This window comes from Apteryx mantelli, chromosome 2 (assembly GCF_036417845.1).
Source record: "Apteryx mantelli isolate bAptMan1 chromosome 2, bAptMan1.hap1, whole genome shotgun sequence".
In the NCBI taxonomy this organism is placed as follows: domain Eukaryota; kingdom Metazoa; phylum Chordata; class Aves; order Apterygiformes; family Apterygidae; genus Apteryx; species Apteryx mantelli.
Window position 1 is genome coordinate 137,209,355 of NC_089979.1, and position 22,391 is coordinate 137,231,745.

Consider the following 22,391-nt stretch of genomic DNA (forward strand, 5'->3'; position numbering starts at 1 on the left):
TTTTAGATCTGGCCTTCCGAGTAAGCTGGGTCAACATCTAGAAGTTATGGAAACTGGGGAAAAATATTTCTTAATGATTCTGTAAATCAATGTTATAGAACTGAAAACAATAGACTTTCAACACTGCGTATATCATGGACAAAAGCAAACTATGTTTTTAAAGGTTCAGATGTATGACCAAAGCTATTCAATAGAAATTCTCATGTAAATATTTTTCCTTATTTCATTTTCTGATGTGCTATGATGACTCATTCAAGTAATTTCACTATATTTTTATAGACCGTAGGAACCATTATCTGTTACCTCTTCCTTTGTTTTAGGTAAATTCAGAACTAATTTGAGCTGAATGAAATAGCTTTATCCTACTCCTCATAAGTTCTGTTTGTATGTGACCTTTGAGAATATTACAGGCTTGTTTCTAATCTAACTTAAACTTTAATGTAAATATGCTGACTTCAGTGGAACAACTGCTCTCCTGCAAGTAGGAAAGATCAAAATCAGATCTTCCACTGAAAAAAGATACTCAGTGAGCATTTGTGTTATATTTATATGCTGTTATTTATACAAATATTAAAAAGTCAGGTCTGTTGCCTCACAGAAGATGACATTCTAGAACCTCCCAATACTATGTGTCCTGAATTTACTTGAACAGGGCATATTTTAAATCATTGTACTGACGTATTCAAAATAATATAGTCTTCCTTCTCTGATGGAGCCTTCCTGATGTAGCCTACCAGTATGCTGGCCAGATATGAACAGGTCTATAAAAATATAACTTCCATTCTCATAATGGAAGAAGAGTAAGTTGTTATGCCATAAGCACAGTTGTACTTTTAAGTTTTTAAACGTGTAATTGTAATAGTCTATTAAAGATCACCTGTAGTTAAGTTGACCCAGGGACTCTGTATAAATTTATGGCAGTAGGTGTCATAGATTATATTACTACAGAAAGTGGGACTACTCATGAAAATATTTAAGACTTTCCTGATTTATGGATTTTTAATTGATTGCTAATTTATATATGAGAGAGAAAGGATAAACAGCAAGTAACTTAAATTATATAGGAAGGAAGGACATAAAAAAAAAAAAAGACACTAACTTTTCTTCTTTAGCTTTAGGGCCCTAGAAGTAAGGGGCGTTCAAGAGAGCTGGTTAATATTCAAACATCACCTCCTCCAGGCTCAAGAGCAGTGCATCCCTATGAGTAGGAAGTCAAGCAAAGGAGGTAGGAGACCTGCATGGGTGAGCAAGGAGCTCCTGGCAAAACTCAACCAAAAGAAGGAAGTATACAGAAAGTGGAAAGGGGGACAGGCCACTTGGGAGGAATATAGGAACGTTGTCGGAGTATGCAGGGATGCGACGAGGAAGGCCAAGGCCCGTCTGGAATTAAATCTGGCTAGAGATGTCAAGGACAGCAGGAAGGGCTTCTTCAAATACATCAGTAGCAAGAGGAAGACTAGGGAAAATGTGGGCCCTTTGCTGAATGGGGTGGGTGTCCTGGTGACGAAAGATGCAGAGAAGGCAGAGTTACTGAATGCCTTCTTTGCTTCAGTCTTTACTGCTCAGGCCAGCCCTCAGGACCCCCAGACCCTGGAGACAAGAGAGAAAGTCTGGAGAAAGGAAGACTTTCCCTTGGTGGAGGAGGACTGGGTTAGAGATCATTTAAGCAAACTTGACACCCACAAATCCATGGGCCCCGATGGGATGCACCCACGAGTGCTGAGGGAGCTGGCGGATGTTATTGCTAAGCCACTCTCCATCATCTTTGAAAGGTCATGGAGAACAGGAGAGGTGCCTGAGGACTGGAAGAAAGCCAGTGTCACCCTAGTCTTCCAAAAGGGCAAGAAGGAGGACACGGGGAACTACAGGCCAGTCAGCCTCACCTCCATCCCTGGAAAGGTGATGGAGCAGCTCATCCTGGAGGCCATCTCCAAGCACGTGGAGGAAAAGAAGGTGATCAGGAGTAGTCAGCATGGCTTCACCAAGGGGAAATCATGCCTAACCAATCTGATAGCCTTCTATGATGGAATGACTGGCTGGGTAGATGAGGGGAGAGCAGTGGATGTTGTCTACCTTGACTTCAGCAAGCCTTTCAACACTGTCTCCCATAACATCCTCACAGACAAGCTCAGGAAGTGTGGTTTAGATGAGCGGACAGTGAGGTGGATTGAGAACTGGCTGAATGGCAGAGCTCAGAGGGCTGTGATCAGCAGCGCAGAGTCTATTTGGAGGCCTGTAGCTAGCGGTGTCCCCCAGGGGTCAGTACTGGGTCCAGTCTTGTTCAACTTCTTCATCAATGACCTGGATGAAGGGACAGAGTGCACCCTCAGCAAGTTTGCTGACGATACAAAACTGGGAGGAGTGGCCGATACCCCAGAGGGCTGTGCTGCCATTCAGAGAGACCTGGACAGGCTGGAGAGGTGGGCGGAGAGGAACCTCCTGAAGTTCAACAAAGGCAAGTGCAGGGTCCTGCACCTGGGGAGGAATAACCCCATGCAGCAGTACAGGTTGGGGGTTGACCTGCTGGAAAGCAGCTCTGCTGAGAAGGACCTGGGAGTGCTGGTGGACACCAAGTTAAGCATGAGGCAGCAATGTGCCCTTGTGGCCAAGAAGGCCAATGGTATCCTGGGTTCCTGCATCAGGAAGAGTGTTGCCAGCAGGTCGAGGGAGGTGATTCTCCCCCTCTACTCAGCCCTGGTGAGGCCACATCTGGAGTACTGCATCCAGTTCTGGGCTCCCCAGTACAAGAGGGATGTGGCACTACTGGAGCAAGTCCAGCGAAGGGCTACAAAGATGATTAGGGGACTGGAGCATCTCTCTTATGAGGAAAGGCTGAGAGAGCTGGGCCTGTTTAGCCTGGAGAAGAGAAGGCTGAGAGGAGATCTTATCAACGTGTACAAGTATCTGAAGGGAGGGTGTCGAGAGGATGGGACCAGACTCTTTTCAGTGGTGCCCAGCAACAGGACGTGAGGCAACGGGCACAAACTGAAACACAGACAGTTCCATCTGAACATGAGGAAAAACTTTTTCACTGTGAGGGTGACAGAGCACTGGAAGAGGTTGCCCAGAGAGGTTGTGGAGTCTCCTTCTCTGGAGATATTCAAAACACGCCTGGATGCAATCCTGTGCAACGTGCTGTAGGTGACCCTGCTTGAGCAGGTGGGTTGGACTAGATGATCTCCAGAGGTCCCTTCCAACCTCAGCGATTCTGTGATTCTGTGATTCCCAAACCTGTTTCATATTTTCTTCCGTCTACTAATGTAAATTTATATGAGTGTATTAAATTAGAGGAGAAAAAGTGAAGTGCACCAGGAATAGCTTTGGTGAAGCGAAAGTCAACTCCGACAGACAAAGAATTATGTAATACAGTGTATAATACAGCTAGTAGGGATACTGAACTCACCTCTATTTTACTTCATTTTGTAATTGTTAATTTTTTTTCTCCATGAGGAAGACTGGGGATTTGGATTATTTAGGCTAAAATGCCAGAGAAAGCCATGCTGAGGAAGGGGAGAGGCTTTGATTCAGCTTTTGTGTCTGGTGGGAACATTTTCTCAAAATGTAGGTGCTATTTCCTGTAATCAAGGGCTTTCCAGAGCCTGATAATCATTTCCCAGCTGTATCATTTTGGTGAATTATTTTTTAACCTTGGGTTATTTCATGACTGTTTTTGCATATTAAGAACAGGAGAGGATCATATTCATCTTGATGATAGAAAACAGGGAATAGAACTCCCACAACTCCCTCTCCCCTTCCCTCCACCTTGTGGAAAGTTTGGCTTTGTGCTAAAGCATGAAAAAAGCCTTGACTGCAGTATGTCAGGCATATTTCAGCTCTATTTGTGTCAACCCTAATAAGTCAGCTGACAAGGTAATAAATTGGGTGTCTGTTCAAGACCTGGCACCTGTACAGGAAATAAAAGGGGATTTCAGTTGCAGGAGATTTGCTTTGTTTTGCGAATGGAAGTTTTCTCAAGGCTCTCCTACCTCCTCCCCCCTTCTCCTTTTTACTGAAATCCTGTTATCAAAATGTTTATTCCAATTGTGACTGGAGACAGTTTTTCATCTGGAAAAGAAAGCTCTATGAGTATCTTTGGAAATGGAAATCCCTATACTTTCCACTCTGAAACAAAGGCTTGCTTACAGAGCATTTAATTATTCATGTATCCTGCTGATTTATATATGCCTGAATAATTTAAAATTATTGAGGCGAAACTGTCTTTGCTCAACATTTTGAAAATTTACATTGAGGTAGTTTGAATCAAGCTAAGAAAACGGAATTTATTTAACCCAGGGAAAAAATGTATGAATAATATCTCACTATTTTTAATGATAACATAACCTTGTGACCAGGGTGTTTGACATGTTTCCCTCTATGTCTGACCCTCAGAAGTTGCAAGTCTGGAAAAGCCTAGCTTTTGTCAGTGCAGCTGCAGAGACTTGTGGTTTTTTGCTCCGGGAACCCTAGGTGGTGGGTTGCCAGAGTGTCCCGGAGGGTGAACACAGTAGTGACAGCAGCCTGGATGGTCTCCTCGCGGTCCTCCCTTGCCATGTGGGGATCTTCCTCCGCACTCGGAGGACGGACTACGGCTGCTGTTCCTCCGCGGTCCCTTTCCTGACCCCTTACCCTTTCGGTGACTGTCCTGGGCACCCTGGAAGAGGTTTCCTAAAACTCTGATTTAAGGCTCTAAGGTTGCTCTGTGAGCTGGAGGAGATGGAATAGGGCTTGTAGTCTGTGAAAGGAGGCAGCTGCCCTTTCTTCCAGTTGAATTTCCTCCACCTTTTTCCTCCTTCATTATCCCATTGGGATGCACTGTAAGCAGATCTTCATGTCCACGTGGAGAGTTCATCTCCCAGAATTTCCTTCATGGTTTTTTTTTATTAGAGGAAGTGATGACCTGACCTAGTGGAGGTAGAAGGGGGGAAATGACATATTAAAACAGATATTATCACCTTAAAATAAAGTATGTATGAACTTTAGAAATAAGGAGAAGAAAACCCTCTCTAAAAGTCGAAACAGTTGCATAAGTGCATGTTTTGCACTTATTAAGAAAATTTTCAGCAGAAATGCTCAAAATCTGAGAAGAGAAATGTATGTAATACATATAATAAGAGTTTCCATATAGTCTGTCTGTTCTAAGATTTATTACTCCTTATGCAGAGATTTGGCCTAGATGACAAAAATCTTACATCTCCATTTCTGTCATATATGGTGACAAACTAACATTTAAATAGGGAAAAAGTTTTCTTAAGTTCTCTTCAGTATTTTCAAGAAGTGAAAATTGAACTTGAGGGAGAAAAAAGGGGTGATATAAACCTTTTAAAACTCCAAGTGAACTTTCAGTTTCATAGTTGAATGTGAGCTCTGGACTTTCCTATTTATCACACTGTAAAAAAAAAAAAAAAAAGCTTAGCACAGCAACTCCTCTTTCTCCAGCATTGCATAGTGATATGATGGATTACTCTAAATTAACTGCAGTAATCAACTAGTGTTATATGCTGTAGAGTTGTGATTCAAGCATGAAGGAAAGAATAAGCAAATTTTGTCATGTATAGAAAATTACATATATAAAAAACGTGTTGCAGGTTTAGCTCAAGTTTTACACCTTGGACTCAGCCTATGGGAAAAAAATAAAAAAGGACTCAAGGGTGAAATACTGAAAGCTGATCAAAAATGGAGGAAAGGTACTAGTTCACATATCTTTGGAAGTACTGCACAGGCATTATGTGTTAATAAAAGCAGAAGAATAAAGTAAGAAAACAGTACCTAATAATAACTGATACTGTATGTTGCAAGAGGTGTTTTAAATTTCCTGGTCATTGAAAAGATGTTAAAAAATGCCCATTTCTTTGTGTTTGAGTAATATCAGCTCCCTTCTGACCTGTTGTGAAAGCAATCGAGAATTTATACTAAACTTCACAGATGCCTCGTGAGGTGAATTGCAAAAATCTGGTTGGACACATATAATCTTCTTTAAAAATATTTATAGAACACAGCTTTTATGAAAATTGAACATGTTCCAGGTGTGTATGGTCCAACTTCTGGGCAAGGCTAAGTTGTTTTTGAAGTGGCAGATACACCTGTCACTGCTGCTTGAGAGAAATTCTGATTGTACCAGTTGTCAAAATGGAAGCACGTGCTTCTTGTTGTGTTTTGGTTTTGTCCCAGAGAAAAATCAGGGTGACTGCAGTAAAGGTAGGAATTAGTTGCAGGTAAGATGTGGCAGCTGGCTGTGGAGAGCAAGCCCTTTGTGTGAAGCTTCAGCTTCTCAGGATAAAACAGCGGATGTGATGCTTCTCTGCCTGCAGACTAGTAGTGGGAGCTTGAGATTTTCAGCTGACTTTGTTCCTCATTAATAGAGAAGCTAACAGTACAGAAACTCAAGATGTTTCCTTCTAGTCTTATTCAGAATACTGTTATGGGAACAGGTGCTAATGCCAGAAGTATGAACCTTCTCGATGCATCTCTGCAAAAAGACTTAAGCACAGAGAAGCTGCATCCAGTCGTTATGTAGCAGGGTATACAAGCTACAGCAGCTGAAGTTCTGAGGTTCTCTCGTGTTTCAGTGCAGCTGCCCCAAAAGACCAAAGTACTCATTTACCATACCCATGCTGCTTTCAGGGATGTGTAAAGCAATTCTGCGTGACCAGTAGGTGTATAGGAGGTTTCCCAAGAGTGTGAAACAAGGCTTTGGAGGAGAAGGGATGTAATATGTCCTCTTTTCAGTTTTGCAGACTCAAGTGTTTGTGGGGCACCACTGTAAGCTAGGTCACTGAAATCATCCAGATTAAAAATAACCCAGTTTAAATAAGAAAAAAATGGCAGGGTTCGGGAAGAAACACCATTGAGGTGTGGCACTGATATAAATGAGCAGACATGGACAGAGAGACACATGGAAACTTCTCTAGCTAGTATCACGTTGTAAGGTGAAATTCCAGGAGAGACTAAAGCCAAAGAGTCATTGACAGTGTTTCAGCTGAGGTTTTGCAAAAGTGTGGTACCTATGTGTGGTTTATTAACACCTCTGTTCAACGAGTATTCTGCAGATAAGCTATTTGCAATCTGCGCTTAAAGTTCCCTGAGTCTGCACACCTGATTTTTCCTCCAAACATGAATTTCATTTATGCATTTCCAAAATCTGCCACAACTTTGCACAAAGGTATTGCTCTGCTCATAAAAGCATTTTTTTGTTTCTGTTATTTTGTTTTTTGTTTTTCCTGAAAGAGATAATAACAGCAGCAAAACCTCTCAGAATTAGATTAGGCTTCTCTGTGTGTGGCTGATAGTGCTAATGGTAACCTTATTTTTGATTCTTAGACCCTAATTTGATGTGCATCTAATCCATTGCTATATCAAAAAAAAAAGTATATGTATTTGACTTTCTTACTGTTAGTGTCTTTTCCCTACCTTCCTTCTGCTTGCTGTTTTTCAGGGCATACCCTAGTCGAGTTCACTACAGTCCCACAGGCACTTCCACCAGCACAGCAGAGGGGGTGACAGGAGGGGTATGCAGAGGCTGCTGCAGATCAGGCCCTGGGCTACTCTTTCCTGTGACAATGACAGTTTGAACACCCATCAGTCTGCAACCTGGTGGCACCTTTCCACAGTCTTATTCACCCTCAATCCTTTATCTGCCTACATCCTATTTACAATGGAAATAGTCAAGGTCTTTTAATATCATACATTAATGTTTGAATGACAATAATTACCGCTGCAGTTCAGTTACTTCTAAGTTGCAAATTAGCAAGGATGGATTTCTTCCAGACTTGTGAAAAAAGTGCCTGCACAGCACCAGAGTGCTTAAGAGTTTTGGAGTGCTTAAGAGTTTTGGAGTGCTTAATACCAAGACACAGGAGATGAATGGATGAAGGCTAATATTAAAATCCTCGCAGACCTTAAGCAAAAGTACTACTGAAGTCAATGGTAGTATTACTTGACAAAGATTGAAGAACTTGCACACTCTTTTTATGAGTTATGAAATAGTATCAATCTGATAAAAGCTAAATATATAACAAAATAGTTCTGTAATTAAACTTGTCAAAATTATTAAGAAAGCTTTTGGCTCTCTATTTCAGTGTTTTATTCAGAAGCCTCGACTTAATTAGTTATGTCTATGTATGGGATAACTACAGACTCTTTGAACTGCACTGGCATTCACCGTGTACATGGTATTTGACATTCCTGGGAGTGGACTTCGCATACTACTGGTTTCATCGCATAAGCCATGGTAAGACTTAGAGATTTTTTTTTTTCCATGTTAAAATACAACATATATTAATTACTAATGAATAAAAAGAGGTATTAATTTTATTTATATACATAAGCTACTTTATGCATACATAGCTGCTCTGTTCCCAAGGATTAGCAAAGATTCACTTGTGCTTTGAGCATGAAGAACAGCTTAATCATCCTACTTTTTGCGTAATAAGTATGATTTTAAGAAAAGGGGGGATATTATTTTGAGAGTAGTGCCCCAGTGAAAGTTAAGTATCACAGGAAAAAAGAGGGAGTACATAAACATCGTGTAGGTATTATGTGTTTGAAGGGTCACTCTTAATATTACGAATCAAGTGTTGCACCAGGTTGACTTTCAAAGTAGCTTCACTCTCTTTGCTGTTGGCCATTCTAAGAGCTCCTGGAGTAGGATTAGATCCCTGTATGCCTATATGAAAAATATAATCAGTACAGATAACTATTTCAAAAGAAACAGACGTATGTACAAAATGGGAATAATAAGCCAAGTGGCCAAAATAATGATAGGACAGCTGGCTAACTTTGTATTTTACTGTATGTTTAAAAAAATCTTTTTAAACATTCAATCACTGTCCAATTTGTATATGAATAAAAATGTTTCTATAGCTCATATGTACATATGAGCTATTTTAGAAATCCTGTCTGCAATTAACACTAGATTATAAATGTGATCCTTGTATTTTTTATTTTTAGAAGTACATTTTTAACCCTATCTGCTCTTATACATGAAAGAGAAAAAAAGTGCAGTTTAGAAGGAATTCAGCTTTTATTTGTGGTAACAATGGAGGTCATAGAAATCATACTGCTTATTTCTGTACATATATTTTATGAACATATAATAATGTTGATCCCTCTGTCTATCCATCCCTTTTCTTAGTTTTCTGTAATATTTATTTGCTCTAGCCTGTTGAATTCTACTTGAAAATGTAATAACACGTTGCATCAGTCCTAATTTTGGGGCTGATCTAAAGTCCATTGTGGTGGAATAGGAACAGTATTATTTGAAAGATTTTGGATTGGACATCTCAAGGCAGGGCACCCATCTCAAGGCAGAGCACCCGCAGCTCGCAACAGCCTGTCTGTAACATCTAGTAACGCTAGTTTAGGTAAGGCGTTTTCGAAGGGAAAACGTTTTGACGCAGCTAGGTCGGGGGAATAGATGGAGGTAGGTGAGCAGCTCGCTGGAGCGAGTGGGAGTGAGGAGTGGTGCTGATTGCGGATGGGAGCCGTGCGAGTGTGTGTGGGAGAACAATGGTGGGTGGGTGCGGAGCACAACAATGGGGCGGGAGGTGGGCGAGGAAGCACAGGGGCGCTGGAACAATGAGCGCGGAGGGGGGAGGGAGAGGGGGCAGCAACCCCCAGTGGCCCAACACCCTGCGTGGGCGCGCGCTCCGCAAGCAGCAGCACTCGCAGCGCTGCCTCATCCGGCTGGAAACTGGGCCGAACCTGGAGGATATTCCCACATTTGGCAATCAGAACAGTTGTCTTAAAGCCCTGTTCGAAAATCCCTAACCTGGATGTGCTTTCCCCGAGTTCAGTGGTAAAACTCCCACTGAAGGAAGGGAGCAGGATCAGCCCCGCGCTCTCCACAGCAATTACACGCAGTTCTGTTCCTACAGCAGCATTAAATTCACTCTGACCTCCTCTTCTGTATTTTGAGAGCAGTTTTGGGGTTGCACACTTTGAAATGAATCATGCTAGCATTTTTAGATTTAAAATCTAAAAAATTCACTCTCTGTATAATGAAGTTGAGGAAATTGCATTGCAAAATGCTGTTCTTGTCTTAAGGTCAGTGTTGAACTGTTCAGTAAATGTAAATTTACTCTTTTTGAGGTTACAGAAATGCTGCTTACTCCTAGGTCTGTGCTACTCAGTGGGGACCTGATGCAACATTATAGAAAATCACTCTAAATAGATACAGCAGTCTGTTCTCTGGTCAAGCAATGATGAAATCAATATCACAGCAAAACAGCTGCGAAACTCTACTGCGTCAGAATTTGCTAACCAAAGTCTAATGCAGGAGATGATACTTTTAAAAAGTAAAGTACAAACTCCTGAAAAATACCTTTTCACTTTGATAAGTCAGGGCCCTGGAACACAGTCACAATCTCTAGTACAAGTGTATAAAACTTTTGTGCTAGAAAGTGACAGGGGCTGGTGAAATTCAGGCTTGGATCGTAGAATAAAGTTAAAAATTAATAGCACATGTATATCCCAGGAAGCTCAAGCTGTGTGGGCTTATGTGTGGGGATGTAAATAATAGCGGTAATTGTTTCAAACTGAAAAACTAAAATTCAGATACATTTTAAAGTTGTTTATTAATACTTGACATAATTTTTGTTACAAAGAATCATCATAATATTGCTTTTCCTGTCTCCAAGCAATAATTTGATAAAGCAGACTCCTGGCTGATTAATACTTTGTTCCATGCTGTCTGTCCGTTACTTGGGTTGTTCATTCCTGCTATTTGAATAAATAATCTGAATTGTTACAGCTTGAAATGTTTCTTCTGTAGAAGAAACTCTAATATACAATATCAATTTTTTACCCAGTACTTGGGAAGCTATTTTTTCCTCTTCGCTATATGTGTGCAATAGCTATTATCATAAACTGTAGTTATACAGCAACAAGAGGAAGTATTTTTAGGTGTGAGCTCATTTTTCAAAGGATAGAGTTATTCTAGGTATGTGCTTGTATTTTCCATTGTTTGCAGTAGCCACTAAAAGGTTAGAAAATAAAATGTTACACCACTTATTCCAGCACTTTTCTGGGCCTGAACCAAAACCCATGGCAGTCAATGGGAGTACTGTGTTAACCACTGCTTTTTCTCCTGGCGTTTTAATGAATTTATAAATCAGTGTAACTTTTCCCTTTGTTTCAGTAAAATCACTCGTTATGGCTGTACTACTAAAGAAAGTAAGCTGTAAAATAACAGGTTTTATTTCCGTTTTTCAGGGAAGGATATGTGTGGGTTTGAGGGATTTGGAACAGATACTTTAACCTGGCGCGTGTGGGTTACTCCTCAGGCTCGCTCTCCGGGTGCAGCAGCCTGGCGGCATTGCTCCCGCCGGAGAGTGGGATGGCGGCTCCCGCGGGGGGCAGCGCCGCTGCCGGGGCAGCCCCTCCCGGCGCCCCGGCCCGCCGGAGCCTCCGCTCCTCTCGCTGTGCAGACACATGACAGCCGCTGTGAGGAATTCACGGGCTCTGCAAACTGATTTCTTAACCAGCCACACCTTTTAATCAGAAGAGGGAAGCTGGGGACTTGCAGAACCGCGCAGAAATAGCCCCGGGTCGGGCGGAAACCGGGCCCCGGGCGCTGCCCAGGGTGCGCGCCCCCGCCGAGGCGGTCGGGCGCCCCAGGGACCTGCTCTGCTGGGCTCGGAGCTGCCGCTTGACGCCAGGGCTGTAAAAACCTGTCGGCTCGAGCGGTTTTTAGTACGCGCTTACGGGGGTTTGCATCCGTGAGAGCACCCTGGGGATCGGTGGCTTTGGGGACCCCCCTCTCCTTTAGTTTTGGGCTCTCTGGAGCGAGCTGTCCAGGTTTGGCAGCCGACAGGTTTAGAGAGCCGGTCTGTCTTTAACAGCAGCTTCCAACACCTCGTCTTTTGTTCTCCCTTAATGCTGGGGAATTTCCATTGCTTAAGTGTCCCTCCCCTCCGACAACCTGGGGAGCAAGCGGTTTCCTTCGGCTTGGCCAACCTCCGCGGCAGCCGCATTGTTCTGCCAGGTCAGAGCCGGTCCGTGTTTGCGGCTCGCGCTGATTGTCCGCTGGCTGCTTCCAGCCGCCGGCTGTGATACGTGACACGGTCCCTGTCAGCACGGGCCTGAGCCAATATGAACTGATGGTTTGAGTTATGTACCGAGTTCGTAAAATAGACCTGCACTGATAAGTAAATCCTAGGCAGATTCCCCAGCCGCTACATAAAATTTTAAGTTAACGATGCGTCTCTTAATAATTCTGGGTGTCTTTATGGTGGATGAGAAATAAACCATCTCTTACTGCATCAGGCATGTCCTGGAGCAATAGTCTTTGAGCTTCCTTCAGACTCTCCCACTGCACAGGACTGACCATATGGCCAACACCAGCTTCTGAAGGGTCAGAAGACAAACCAGAAACCCTGAAAAATCGTTTAAGCTTTTTCCCTCAAATGGCTGTGCCTCAGGCCTGTGGCAAAATGTCTCAACTGATGATGCTGAAGAGGATTTCTTTTTAAGAGTTCCAAGAATTGCAAGTTTTGCTAACTTCTAAAAATTCTATATAGCAGGAGATGAAAATTTTGGATTTCTCTTAGCTATGGCCTGCCCGTTTTTACCTGTGACTTGCATTGCTTCTGCCTCCTAGCAAGCGTCTCTTGTTGTAGTTTAACAGAACAATTTCTTAAGCAGCAGAGCTGGCTTACAAAGTTTCTGGCCATCTTTCCTACCCTGTGCTGCCATTCACCACCCATTCAGTTCTGAAAAAAACGTGCTGTGAGGTGGCTGTGGACATAAGACCACTGAGATGATCCATGTTAGTATTTTTTTTTTTTTAACAAAACTAATCCATACCAGTCAGTAATCATGGGGTCAACTTAGATATGAAGCAAAAACTGCCCAGTGGTCAAGGATGGGAACAACTTAAGCCAGATTTGATAGCACAGAACTGTACATTACTGTATAGTATATTCATGAGAAAGAGGATTTTCTGGGACTGTGCAAAGGAACAGTTAATTCATTCTTGTATAAGGAACCAGAGTGATCCTTGTATAGATGAATTGGGGCAGGTAGTGTGTCACGATATATGCTGTTAAAGTGACTGGAATGGGCAAGAGTAAAAAACAGGCCTATTCCTTGCTAGTGTATACACAGTCTGCAGTAATAGTCCTAATACGTTATCACTTTGGACACTAGTGTAATGCTGTGTTCATTATTTCATTGGAAGCTGAATCTGAGCTTGCAAGCTTGTTAAAGACAGCAGGGCCAAAAGTCTCTTCAGCATCTACATTCACCAGTCGCATTTTTGGAGGACGCATTGGAATCAAATAGTCATGCTACCTATTTATTTTATATATACTATATATATTTATATATATAATATTATTATATTTATATTATATATTTTTATATATTTATTATTATATATTTATTATATTTAATATTATTATATTTATATTATATATTTATATATATTAATATAATACACCTATTTATCTGACCCATTCCTGCCTTTGAAGTTCTTCTTTCATCTGCATTTTATGTTTTCTGAAGTCAGCGCCTCAGAAAGGAGTTAAGTGGGTTTTATGTTAAGAGTTGATAGTATATTGAAATAATTTTGGATTTAAAGGATTATTCTAGAATCGTGGGAAATTCATTACAGTAAAAGTGATGTCTAATTTTTGCTATTGGGAACATGGTCAGGAATGCAAGTCCCAGTCCCCCCTCCCCAGCAAAAGTGTATTCCCCTTGAAATACAATGAATGCCAATGTTCTCCTACATACCAAAGGCTCTACTTTTTTGGTTTGGGGTGGGTTTTTTTTTCAGCTTGTCCTTGCATGTGGGAAACTGCTGCTGTTCCATGACTAGCAATTCAGTTCTATATTGATTATCCAACGTGAAACAGATTTAATTCTAACCCAGTGAAAGACAGAAAACTTTGGGAACTGTCAAGTGACTGAATGAAGTTCTGCTCTTTTTCTTGTCACAGATTGTGTTGATTGCAAAGGGAATTGATACCCAGTGATTAAGAGAAAAATGTTCTCTTTTTGTGAATTTTAGAGAAAGCATTTTTTTGCCATTCTGTCAGTTGTTGTTTTTTCTTATTATTTAAACAGGCTTGGGAGTGCAGGATATTAAAATGCTGACTCTGCTTGCCTCACAAAAATAGCAAAAGCAATAGCTGGTTGTCATATTTTCTGTTCTGTCTTCTGATTGATTCTAGTCTAATACCTGCAGACAACATAACATGAACTGAAAATAAACAGAGCTCATGTGATTATGATTCATCCCCTGTCTTTTGACTCCAGTGTAAATAAGCTACACTAAACCTAAATTTACACTAATTTTATAGAAGACTACAGTCAGTCTTAACAAACTAAAATGTTGTCATTGCCATTCCTTCTGACAATAAAATGTGTATTTTGGTCAAAAAACGTTCACCTTAAAACTACCTCTGCTGCAATGAGGCTTCCTGACACAGAGTTGTCTAGGATCCCATAAAAATGTGGTAGCCTGCTCATACAGTTTTCAGGGTGTTACTGTTAATAATACGTTCCTGTTGTTTGAAGGACTGTGGTTCCTTGTACGCTGACAAGAATAATGCCCAGATTTGGGGGTGGGTGACTCATTTAAGTTGTTAAATTTGTTGTGGCACATGCAGATATCACAACGCCCTTCCTGTTTTACTTTAGAAGCTGCGAGCTGGTATGTGAGTTTCTGGAAAATCTCTGTATTGTGCAGAGCTTAGAAGACAGAAATGAGAGGAAATCTAGAAGTTTTTGCTTAATTTTTATTTCTGGTGGTCCAGAAGAGTTTTACAGTTGATTAGTAGATTTTTTAAATATGTGATCGATGTGCCAGAGTTTATTTATAATGATGGTAATAACAAATCCACCAGTAGGTTGGACTGCATGACAAGTGATGGGCCACTGATTTTTACCTCTTTAGAACCACACTAGGACATGGTCTGAAGTTGGAATGTGACATAGTAGAGGGCAGAACATGCCTCATTGGTACAGGTGAAGAATTAGCTTGATGATCTGGATTCAACATCTAATCCAATGGGACATAAGATGCTTACTGTTGGATGATGGAAGGGGGGCAGGAGGAAAAAAGTCACTGTACACTTACCATGGTTCTTGTGGTCCTTCTGTAAATATCTGGTAATTGTTTCTCTTTGCCACAGTGCAGGTGGATACTGGGAGAGATGGATCTCTATGGTTGTTATGAGTTAGGACTTGATATGGGTTTAAAAGCAGTCTTTTTTTGTTCATGGCAGAGACAATGTATCTTTCATCTTAAATATCATGAAATATGTATTTGTTAAAGTGTGAGCTAACACAGTAATGACACCATTTTTATAGCAAAATCAGGTAGTAATTCCATCTCCTCTTAGTACTGTTTATCTTTTCTCAAGCTCCCCCCATCAAGAGATCTAGCAAGCTCCCCAGTACAAAATGAAAAAGAAACCATATTCCTCCATTATCCTTGTTAGTCTCCTTTTCTTATGGCTGGGAAGGGGGCCAGCACAAGGTTAACTCTCCTCTTAAGTGTCTCTCAAATCTTGCTTTGAGGGCTTACATAATGCATTGGCTTTGTCAAGCCTCTCTGTATAGATATGTGTTAACTATGGGTACCTATGGGTGTTTGAAGGGTAGAATCTCATCTTTTTCCTATCTGCAGTGTCTGGAGTTGTCCCCAGATGCACAGATAGGGAAGAACCTCTGGATCTGCTTGCACAAAAGCAAGGTGACACATGCTTTTACGATAAAGCATCAGAAAGTGTAAAATAAATAGCCTTAAATTTTTAAAACCACGGGGGAAATATCTGTTCTTTTTCATCTAAACTTTTCTTTAAGGTGGTAAAACCTAAACTTTCTGAAGCTTGAATTGAATTCAAAACATCATTTGTTAAATTGTTGCTTCTGACATCCCTAGGAAGTTTACACAGTGTGCACATTGCATAAGTGGTTGTAATGAGGACACTAATATGTTGTGCACATGGCTGTTGTGATTATGTTCATGCTCCTGACTAGTAAACTAGCCTGATGGAGGTGTCATTGAGCATGAACAACTTAAAAACAATATCTTATAGGATGAAGTGGGAGAAGAAAGTTCGCTATAAATTAGCGTGGGTTGACCATTCAAAAAGTCTGACTTCACACATTCATAACCTTGGCTAGTGCTGCCCTTTAGTCTGTGCACGTGTATTTTAAAAGGAAAAAAACCCTCTTTTTGTTCTCAGAGTGGAGACATGAGTATGAAAGCATCTAACTCACTGTGCAGAGAAACAGTTTGACATACTTCTCCAAGTGTGTTGTTGAAAACCAATGAAATGGTGCATAACACTTGTATTTCTTAAGGTAGTACAGAACATGGAGTAAAATGTGAATTATCCAGATCTTGAAATGAACCTTTTTGTAGTTAGTGAGTGTGGGAAACAAGTTATTTTGGAATAGTTTGGAGATTTTATTTTTAGTGTTTGAAATGGTTCTAACGTGCTATTTGGCTTCTCAAATATTGTGCAGATGGTTTACCATCAAACCACCTTTCAAATAGGTGACTTCATGAGCTGGAGAGAGAGACTATATGTTTGGAAGTTTAGCTAATTGTTCAAGGAAATCTAGCCCAGCTACATCTTTCTTCCTTCTTCCTTTTTTGTTTCTGTCTCCATCTTTCAATATATATTTTATGCTAGAAACCTATATGTTACCAAAATAAGTAAAAACACACCTGAGAATATATAGTCTTGTTTCCCTCGATCTAATTTTAAACTATGTTACTTATTTCAGCTAAAGGCTTCTTACCAAATTAGACAGAATTGTAAAACCCCCCCAATAATATCTATTTCCTGAACAAAATGCTCTCAAATCCCTTGATCCAGGCCTCATTTTAAATGCAGTTCTTTCCTAACCCGGTTCCCGGGATGTTGGAGATGCTAGCTTTCTGTTTCTGAACAGCCGTCAGTGACTGGGAGCCAGCTTTGAGCAGTGTCTTGCTAGAGGGCTTTGCCCTAGGCTGGAGCAATGTTCCCAGGGTGGGAAGGCTCATTTTTATGTCCCTTCCATGTTTTACCAATCTGCTGGAATCGGCAGATCAACAATAAGAGAGACCAAATGTAACAACAGGTTTTAATTTGTGATATGAAAATGTGATTGTAAGGAATTAGATTTGGAGTAAAAGCACACATCATATAACTCATCAACCAGCAGCAGCAGTAACAATTTTTTGTCACTAAGATTTAAAGTAGAAGCAGAGGCTTAGCGCAGTAAAAGACGTTGTTAAAACAGATGGCCTATTGAGATGCTTGAGCTTTTTCTGACACAAAAAAAGTTGTTTTTCTCCTGCTGTGCTAGTAAAAATTGCCTGGTCATTATTGCTCTGTTTGTCAGTCTGTATAGTTTTAGCATGGAGAGAGAAATGCGCAGAATACTATCTCTTAGCTTCACTGCTCTGAAGCAGCACTTCAGCTTACAGGCAGTATGGAGACCTCTAGTACTGTGCAATTTTAGGTGACTCTTTTGAAATTTCCTTTAAAATGCATTTCAAACTGTGCAGATTTTAGCTTTGGAGCACCCCTGTGCAGTGAGCGTGTGTTGCTCTTCCCGGTCTACGTCTGAGGAAAGGTCAGGTGGCTCTCGGGGCTCATGTGTCACCATGCGGCTGGGGAGCTGGGGACAGATGCTTGGACCCCGTGCTCCACCTGGGGACATGGGCAGCTCTGGCCTGCTTGGGCAGATGTTTCTGTTTTTTAGCAGGACACCACCAAAAACTGCCATTTCTGGAGTATAGGACCAAAGACATATTCACGAGTTAGATATTTTCCGGGTTAATAATGATGAGATTGATGAGATGAGAGTGAACTCCGGCACTTTTGGAAATATTGTTGTTTCATTTTCTTTCAATGAGACGTGCTTTTCAATCAAAATTTCTTGCATTTTAAATACAGTTTTCCAGTGTGTATCCATCCGTATACGTGTATTATATGCATGTATGTGCAGAGAGAAGTTTTGTGATGTTCTTAGGTATCAGCTTATGTGACTGACTGAAATATTTTCACATGTGTACAGTTTGTCCTATATCATTTCAGAATTAGCTAAAAAAAAAAAGAACGAAAAAAACGATTTGCCCGGTGCTAATTGCACCCTCAGTTTTATTGACTGATGTGCACTCCTTACAAAGAATAGGCTCATGATTACTTGCAAATTTGAAAAGGTTTTTTTTTTTTTTTAAACTATGAATAAGAAATCTAAAGTGACCTTTTTAAAACAGACTAAAAGTGCATTCCATCCCAGCCCCCAAACAGCAAGCTGTTCCTTTTAGGATATTACTCAGATTTCTAGAAGCTGGATGTCTGTAATAGTTTTCATTGCTTGCTAAAAATCTAGTGAGGCCATTACCATTTAAAATACTTTATTATACATTTCAAGGTTGGCAATTAACATTTAAAATGTGTTTGGAGCAGACAAAACATTGTTGTATCTGGACAATGTTCTTTACATGTATGTTTCCTTCAGTGCATCTTTATTGCCTTAATTAAAGTATTTAAACTGCCAAAAATGCTTTTTGAGTACAGGAATGGCAATCTTTCCACATCACACTCTATCTAAATTGAGAGTATGCTGTTGGAAGATGTAACTGAATAAAAATGACTAACAAGCTTTTTAAAATTTTTTCTCTTTTTAATAGCTAAAATTATCATTAAATCATTTTCTGGGATCACTTTATGGCTCTTCTTCCAACCAAGTGTATTTAAATAACCTACAATAATTCTCAATTATATTTTCTCAAGAATTAATAATTGTCAAAGCTAAATAAATTAATCAAAGTTAAATATTCTTAAAGTAGAATTACTTGTTTAATCTTAAAAGTCAAGTCATACTGTAAATAGAACATAAACATCCCGTTGGAAGAAGATTTGACAGTGTTCTCATATATAAAGCTGTATGAAGGACTGATACCTGAAGTAAGAATCACTCAGCTCTTACTGTGGCATTCATGGTTAGCTTTTTGCAAAGCACTAGATTTTGAACACTGCATATTGAGCTCTGGGCTACTTATTTTGATGACTAAATGGAAACTGAGCTATTCTGAGAATCTGTTTCTGTTGCTGGCAACCAAAAATCATGAATAAACAAATCATATTGGTATGCATGTGTGGGAAAAGACAAGGTTTTGTAGGGTCCAGAAGGGAGGACTGAGGTCTTGCTCTCTTGTGATTCTCGGTAGCTTTTTAACTTTCCAGAAACTCAACAAACTTCTTTTCTGATAAAACACCATCCTGTTCAGCACTGCTCATATAGAAATGTAAGTGGCAGTCACTTTGCAGATTATCAATACAGTGGAGGGAACATTATTTAAGACACCATAGCAACCTGAGGTTGTAGAATAAAGGTGAGATTTTTCGTCGTCACTTCTAGCTGTAATAAAATAAGGAGAATTCTTTTCTCCTACATGAATGTATACCACAGATATCATTGTAGTTCTCCATTTTATAGTTGTAAGTTCAGTAATGGCAAACTCTTATAAGTACAAAAAGGGATGCAGAGTCTCAGATTGAAGTAACACTATGGCATGTAACATGCTTTCACAAGGAATCATTTCAGAAATCAATGACCTCATGCTGTTCATCAGCTGTGAAACTGACCTGTTAAACTGAGACAGAAAAAAGTTTGATTATTTTTGATTTTACAGCACAGTAGTCTAAGGAAAGTATATATTTCATATGTGCATCATATATTTGACATGCTTTTATGTTTTCTTTTATTTCCTTTTAAATTATAGTCACTATTAACACATGCAGATGCTGAGTTCCTAAATATTTTGTAGTCATAAAAATAAAATACTATGTTTTTTCAATAATGTAACTGATAGTGTGTTACAGAAATAAAAATAAAAGGAATTTTTCAGCCAGAATTGTCTTCTAGGTTAATACACTTTTGACTGGAAAGTGCCTTATGGTTTAAAACAAAAACAAAAAACCCCACAAGTGGAACTGTTTCTGAATTGTTAGTTGACTAGGAGAGAGATGTCAAGCAGGAACAAGCAAACCTGTCAAAGGCGACTGTCGAGTCTTTCTCTCCATTTGAAGCTTTGCTGTTTTCCTGATCTCTTTTATCCACTCATCCTAAAGTGAAGACTTTTAAATTATCAGTATAAATATTGTGTTGATGTTGAAACACATATATTTTGTTTGTTGATTTAAAATTGAAATATATATCTAAAACACCATGTTATGGACAAATGCACATTAAGTATAACCTTGTTATATCATTAACAGTTTCCCATGTATCATGGGTACCTGAATCTGAGTTTTGAACACTTTGCAACATTCCTATGGGGCAATGGCCAGTGTGCAAAGTGCCGATAGCATACAGATTCATATTAACTTACAGAAATTCAGTTTCAGTGATAGAATTTTAGGAAGCTGTAATACTTCTTTTTGCTCTTTTATGTTTAAATATGACCATAATTTTAAGTTAAGATCTCAGAATCTTTTAAAAGCACTTCTGCTTCTCCAAGTAGAATTAAGTTGGAATGCATGAACATGGTTCAGAAAAATAGCATACAAAAAGTGAGAGCAACTGCAAATATACAACAGACTTCAAAAAAATCATCATGTAGCCTGAATTCTTTATTTCTTGTCCAAAAGATTTTGGGAAGCAATTTTAACCTGATAATTTGGTGTTTTGGGAAACTTGAAGTGAGCACTAACTTTAAATTAGTGAATGGTAAGAAAAACTAAACTCATAATTGAAAGATGAATTGTGAAATGAGTGGCCAACATTTTCCTTTGTTAAATATTTGTATTTGGTAATAACATTTGACTATCATATAGTGGTTTCTTTTCCATGATTAAACTGCAAAGTGTTTTGCAATGGTGAGTATCGTTATGCCCCTGTGTAAGATGGGGAACAAAGGTACAGGCAGATGAAGAGGCTGCAGTGGCAGAGCAAGGGAAAAAATTCAGGTCACTGTTCCTATCAAAAGACAGTGCTTCCATTCCTCAGTTATAACATTTATACAAGACAAGTTCATGTTTTTTATTGGTAAATTAATATTTCTTGTTTTGTGACTATCCTGAATCTTAACTTTTCATTGGCATGAGATTTGCTATTTATTCACAAATTAAGCTGTATTCTTACCTAGGATTTGAGTAGATTCTTCTTGATTTTACTCTATTTTTTGTAAAGTATGTGACACTTAAAATAAAAAGCCTGTTTTAGGATGTAGGAGATTTTGCATGCATTGCAGATGTGACCATGTAATAAATACAATTGCATATGTATGCTCCCTGTGGCTACAGAAGTACAAATTCACAGACTAAAAACCACAGTCAAAGGAATCCAGACTGCTTATTTTTATACTTACTGATATCCCAGGGAAGAAGGTAAAAAACAGTTTATAAAACCTGGACAAAAGAAGGATGTAACTTTTTTTGTATTCCCTTGGGTTGAGTCTCAGCTGAAATAACTGACAGTTTTTGGACTTACTGAAGGAAATGATGAGTGAAGATAAATATCCAGATGTTTTCTGGCCAGATGTATAAGGTTACATTTTTGGAAGGCATGAATGCTCTACCTGTGTCTTCTGAAAAGGAAGTTGTAAATAGTAAACATGCAAACTTTTTATCTCTATAATTCTGAAAAAAGGGTGTTTCAGAGTAAAACTTTTATGTTTTGCCTTTAGTGTAGCATCTTAAGAACAGATGCAGGTTGCACTTACAAATTTGCACAGCATACAAGTGTTTTTTTTTTAATAGCCATTATGTCTGTAAGGCTAACTTAACACCCTTTGTGCATTGTTTTTAATTTAGGGGAGATACAGCTTATGGAGCTGTCTTAATTTTCCAGCCGTAGGAAATAGGTGTGTCAAGTCTTTGAAAGTTTCCTATTTTCTGTTCCCATGTTTCAAGCCATTTATTTACAACAACAAAAATTTAAACCTTGACTTTTTCCCCTCTTCTACCCGCCTACGCTCAGTCTCTCCCTTTCCCACCTAACATACAGATTTGCTTCTTTTCAAAAAAACTGTTGGAAGCGGCTCCTTGCTCATACAGCAGCACAGCTCATCTCAGCTTGTGCTTGCTCGCAAACTTGGGAAGAGGAAAGAAAAGTCTTGTTAAAGTCAAGTAAATAACTTAGCTGCTAGGCAGTAGGAAAAATATTGGATTTGATTGTGTATTATTCCCATATGAGTGAGATATATTTAAAAATTGAAAAGGAAACTAGCTCCCTTAAAACTTAAAGGGACAGATTTTCAAAAATTGGCAGTCAATTTTCACCTATAATTGTACTTAATGTGGAAGGGATTTTCTGCTGCTGATTAGGGATAAGAGGGTCTTGCTAGCAGTGAGGCAGAGGAGGCCCCTTCCAGCGTGTAGCTGTTGTTGCTGGCCAGATCTCTTTCTGCCTCCCAGGGCTAAAGAGCTCCCATGGCCTGC

The 22,391-nt window shown here is 39.7% G+C and overlaps 1 protein-coding gene across 1 annotated transcript in view; it reads left to right on the forward strand.

Moving 5' to 3' along the window:
• The window catches only part of AGMO (alkylglycerol monooxygenase), a 203,602-nt gene that overhangs the window by 13,633 nt on the left and 167,578 nt on the right, over positions 1-22,391 (forward strand). The window contains exon 3 of the mRNA XM_067292191.1: positions 8,076-8,227. Within this exon, the coding sequence (XP_067148292.1) occupies positions 8,076-8,227 (152 nt within the window). The remainder of the gene's footprint in view (positions 1-8,075; positions 8,228-22,391) is intronic.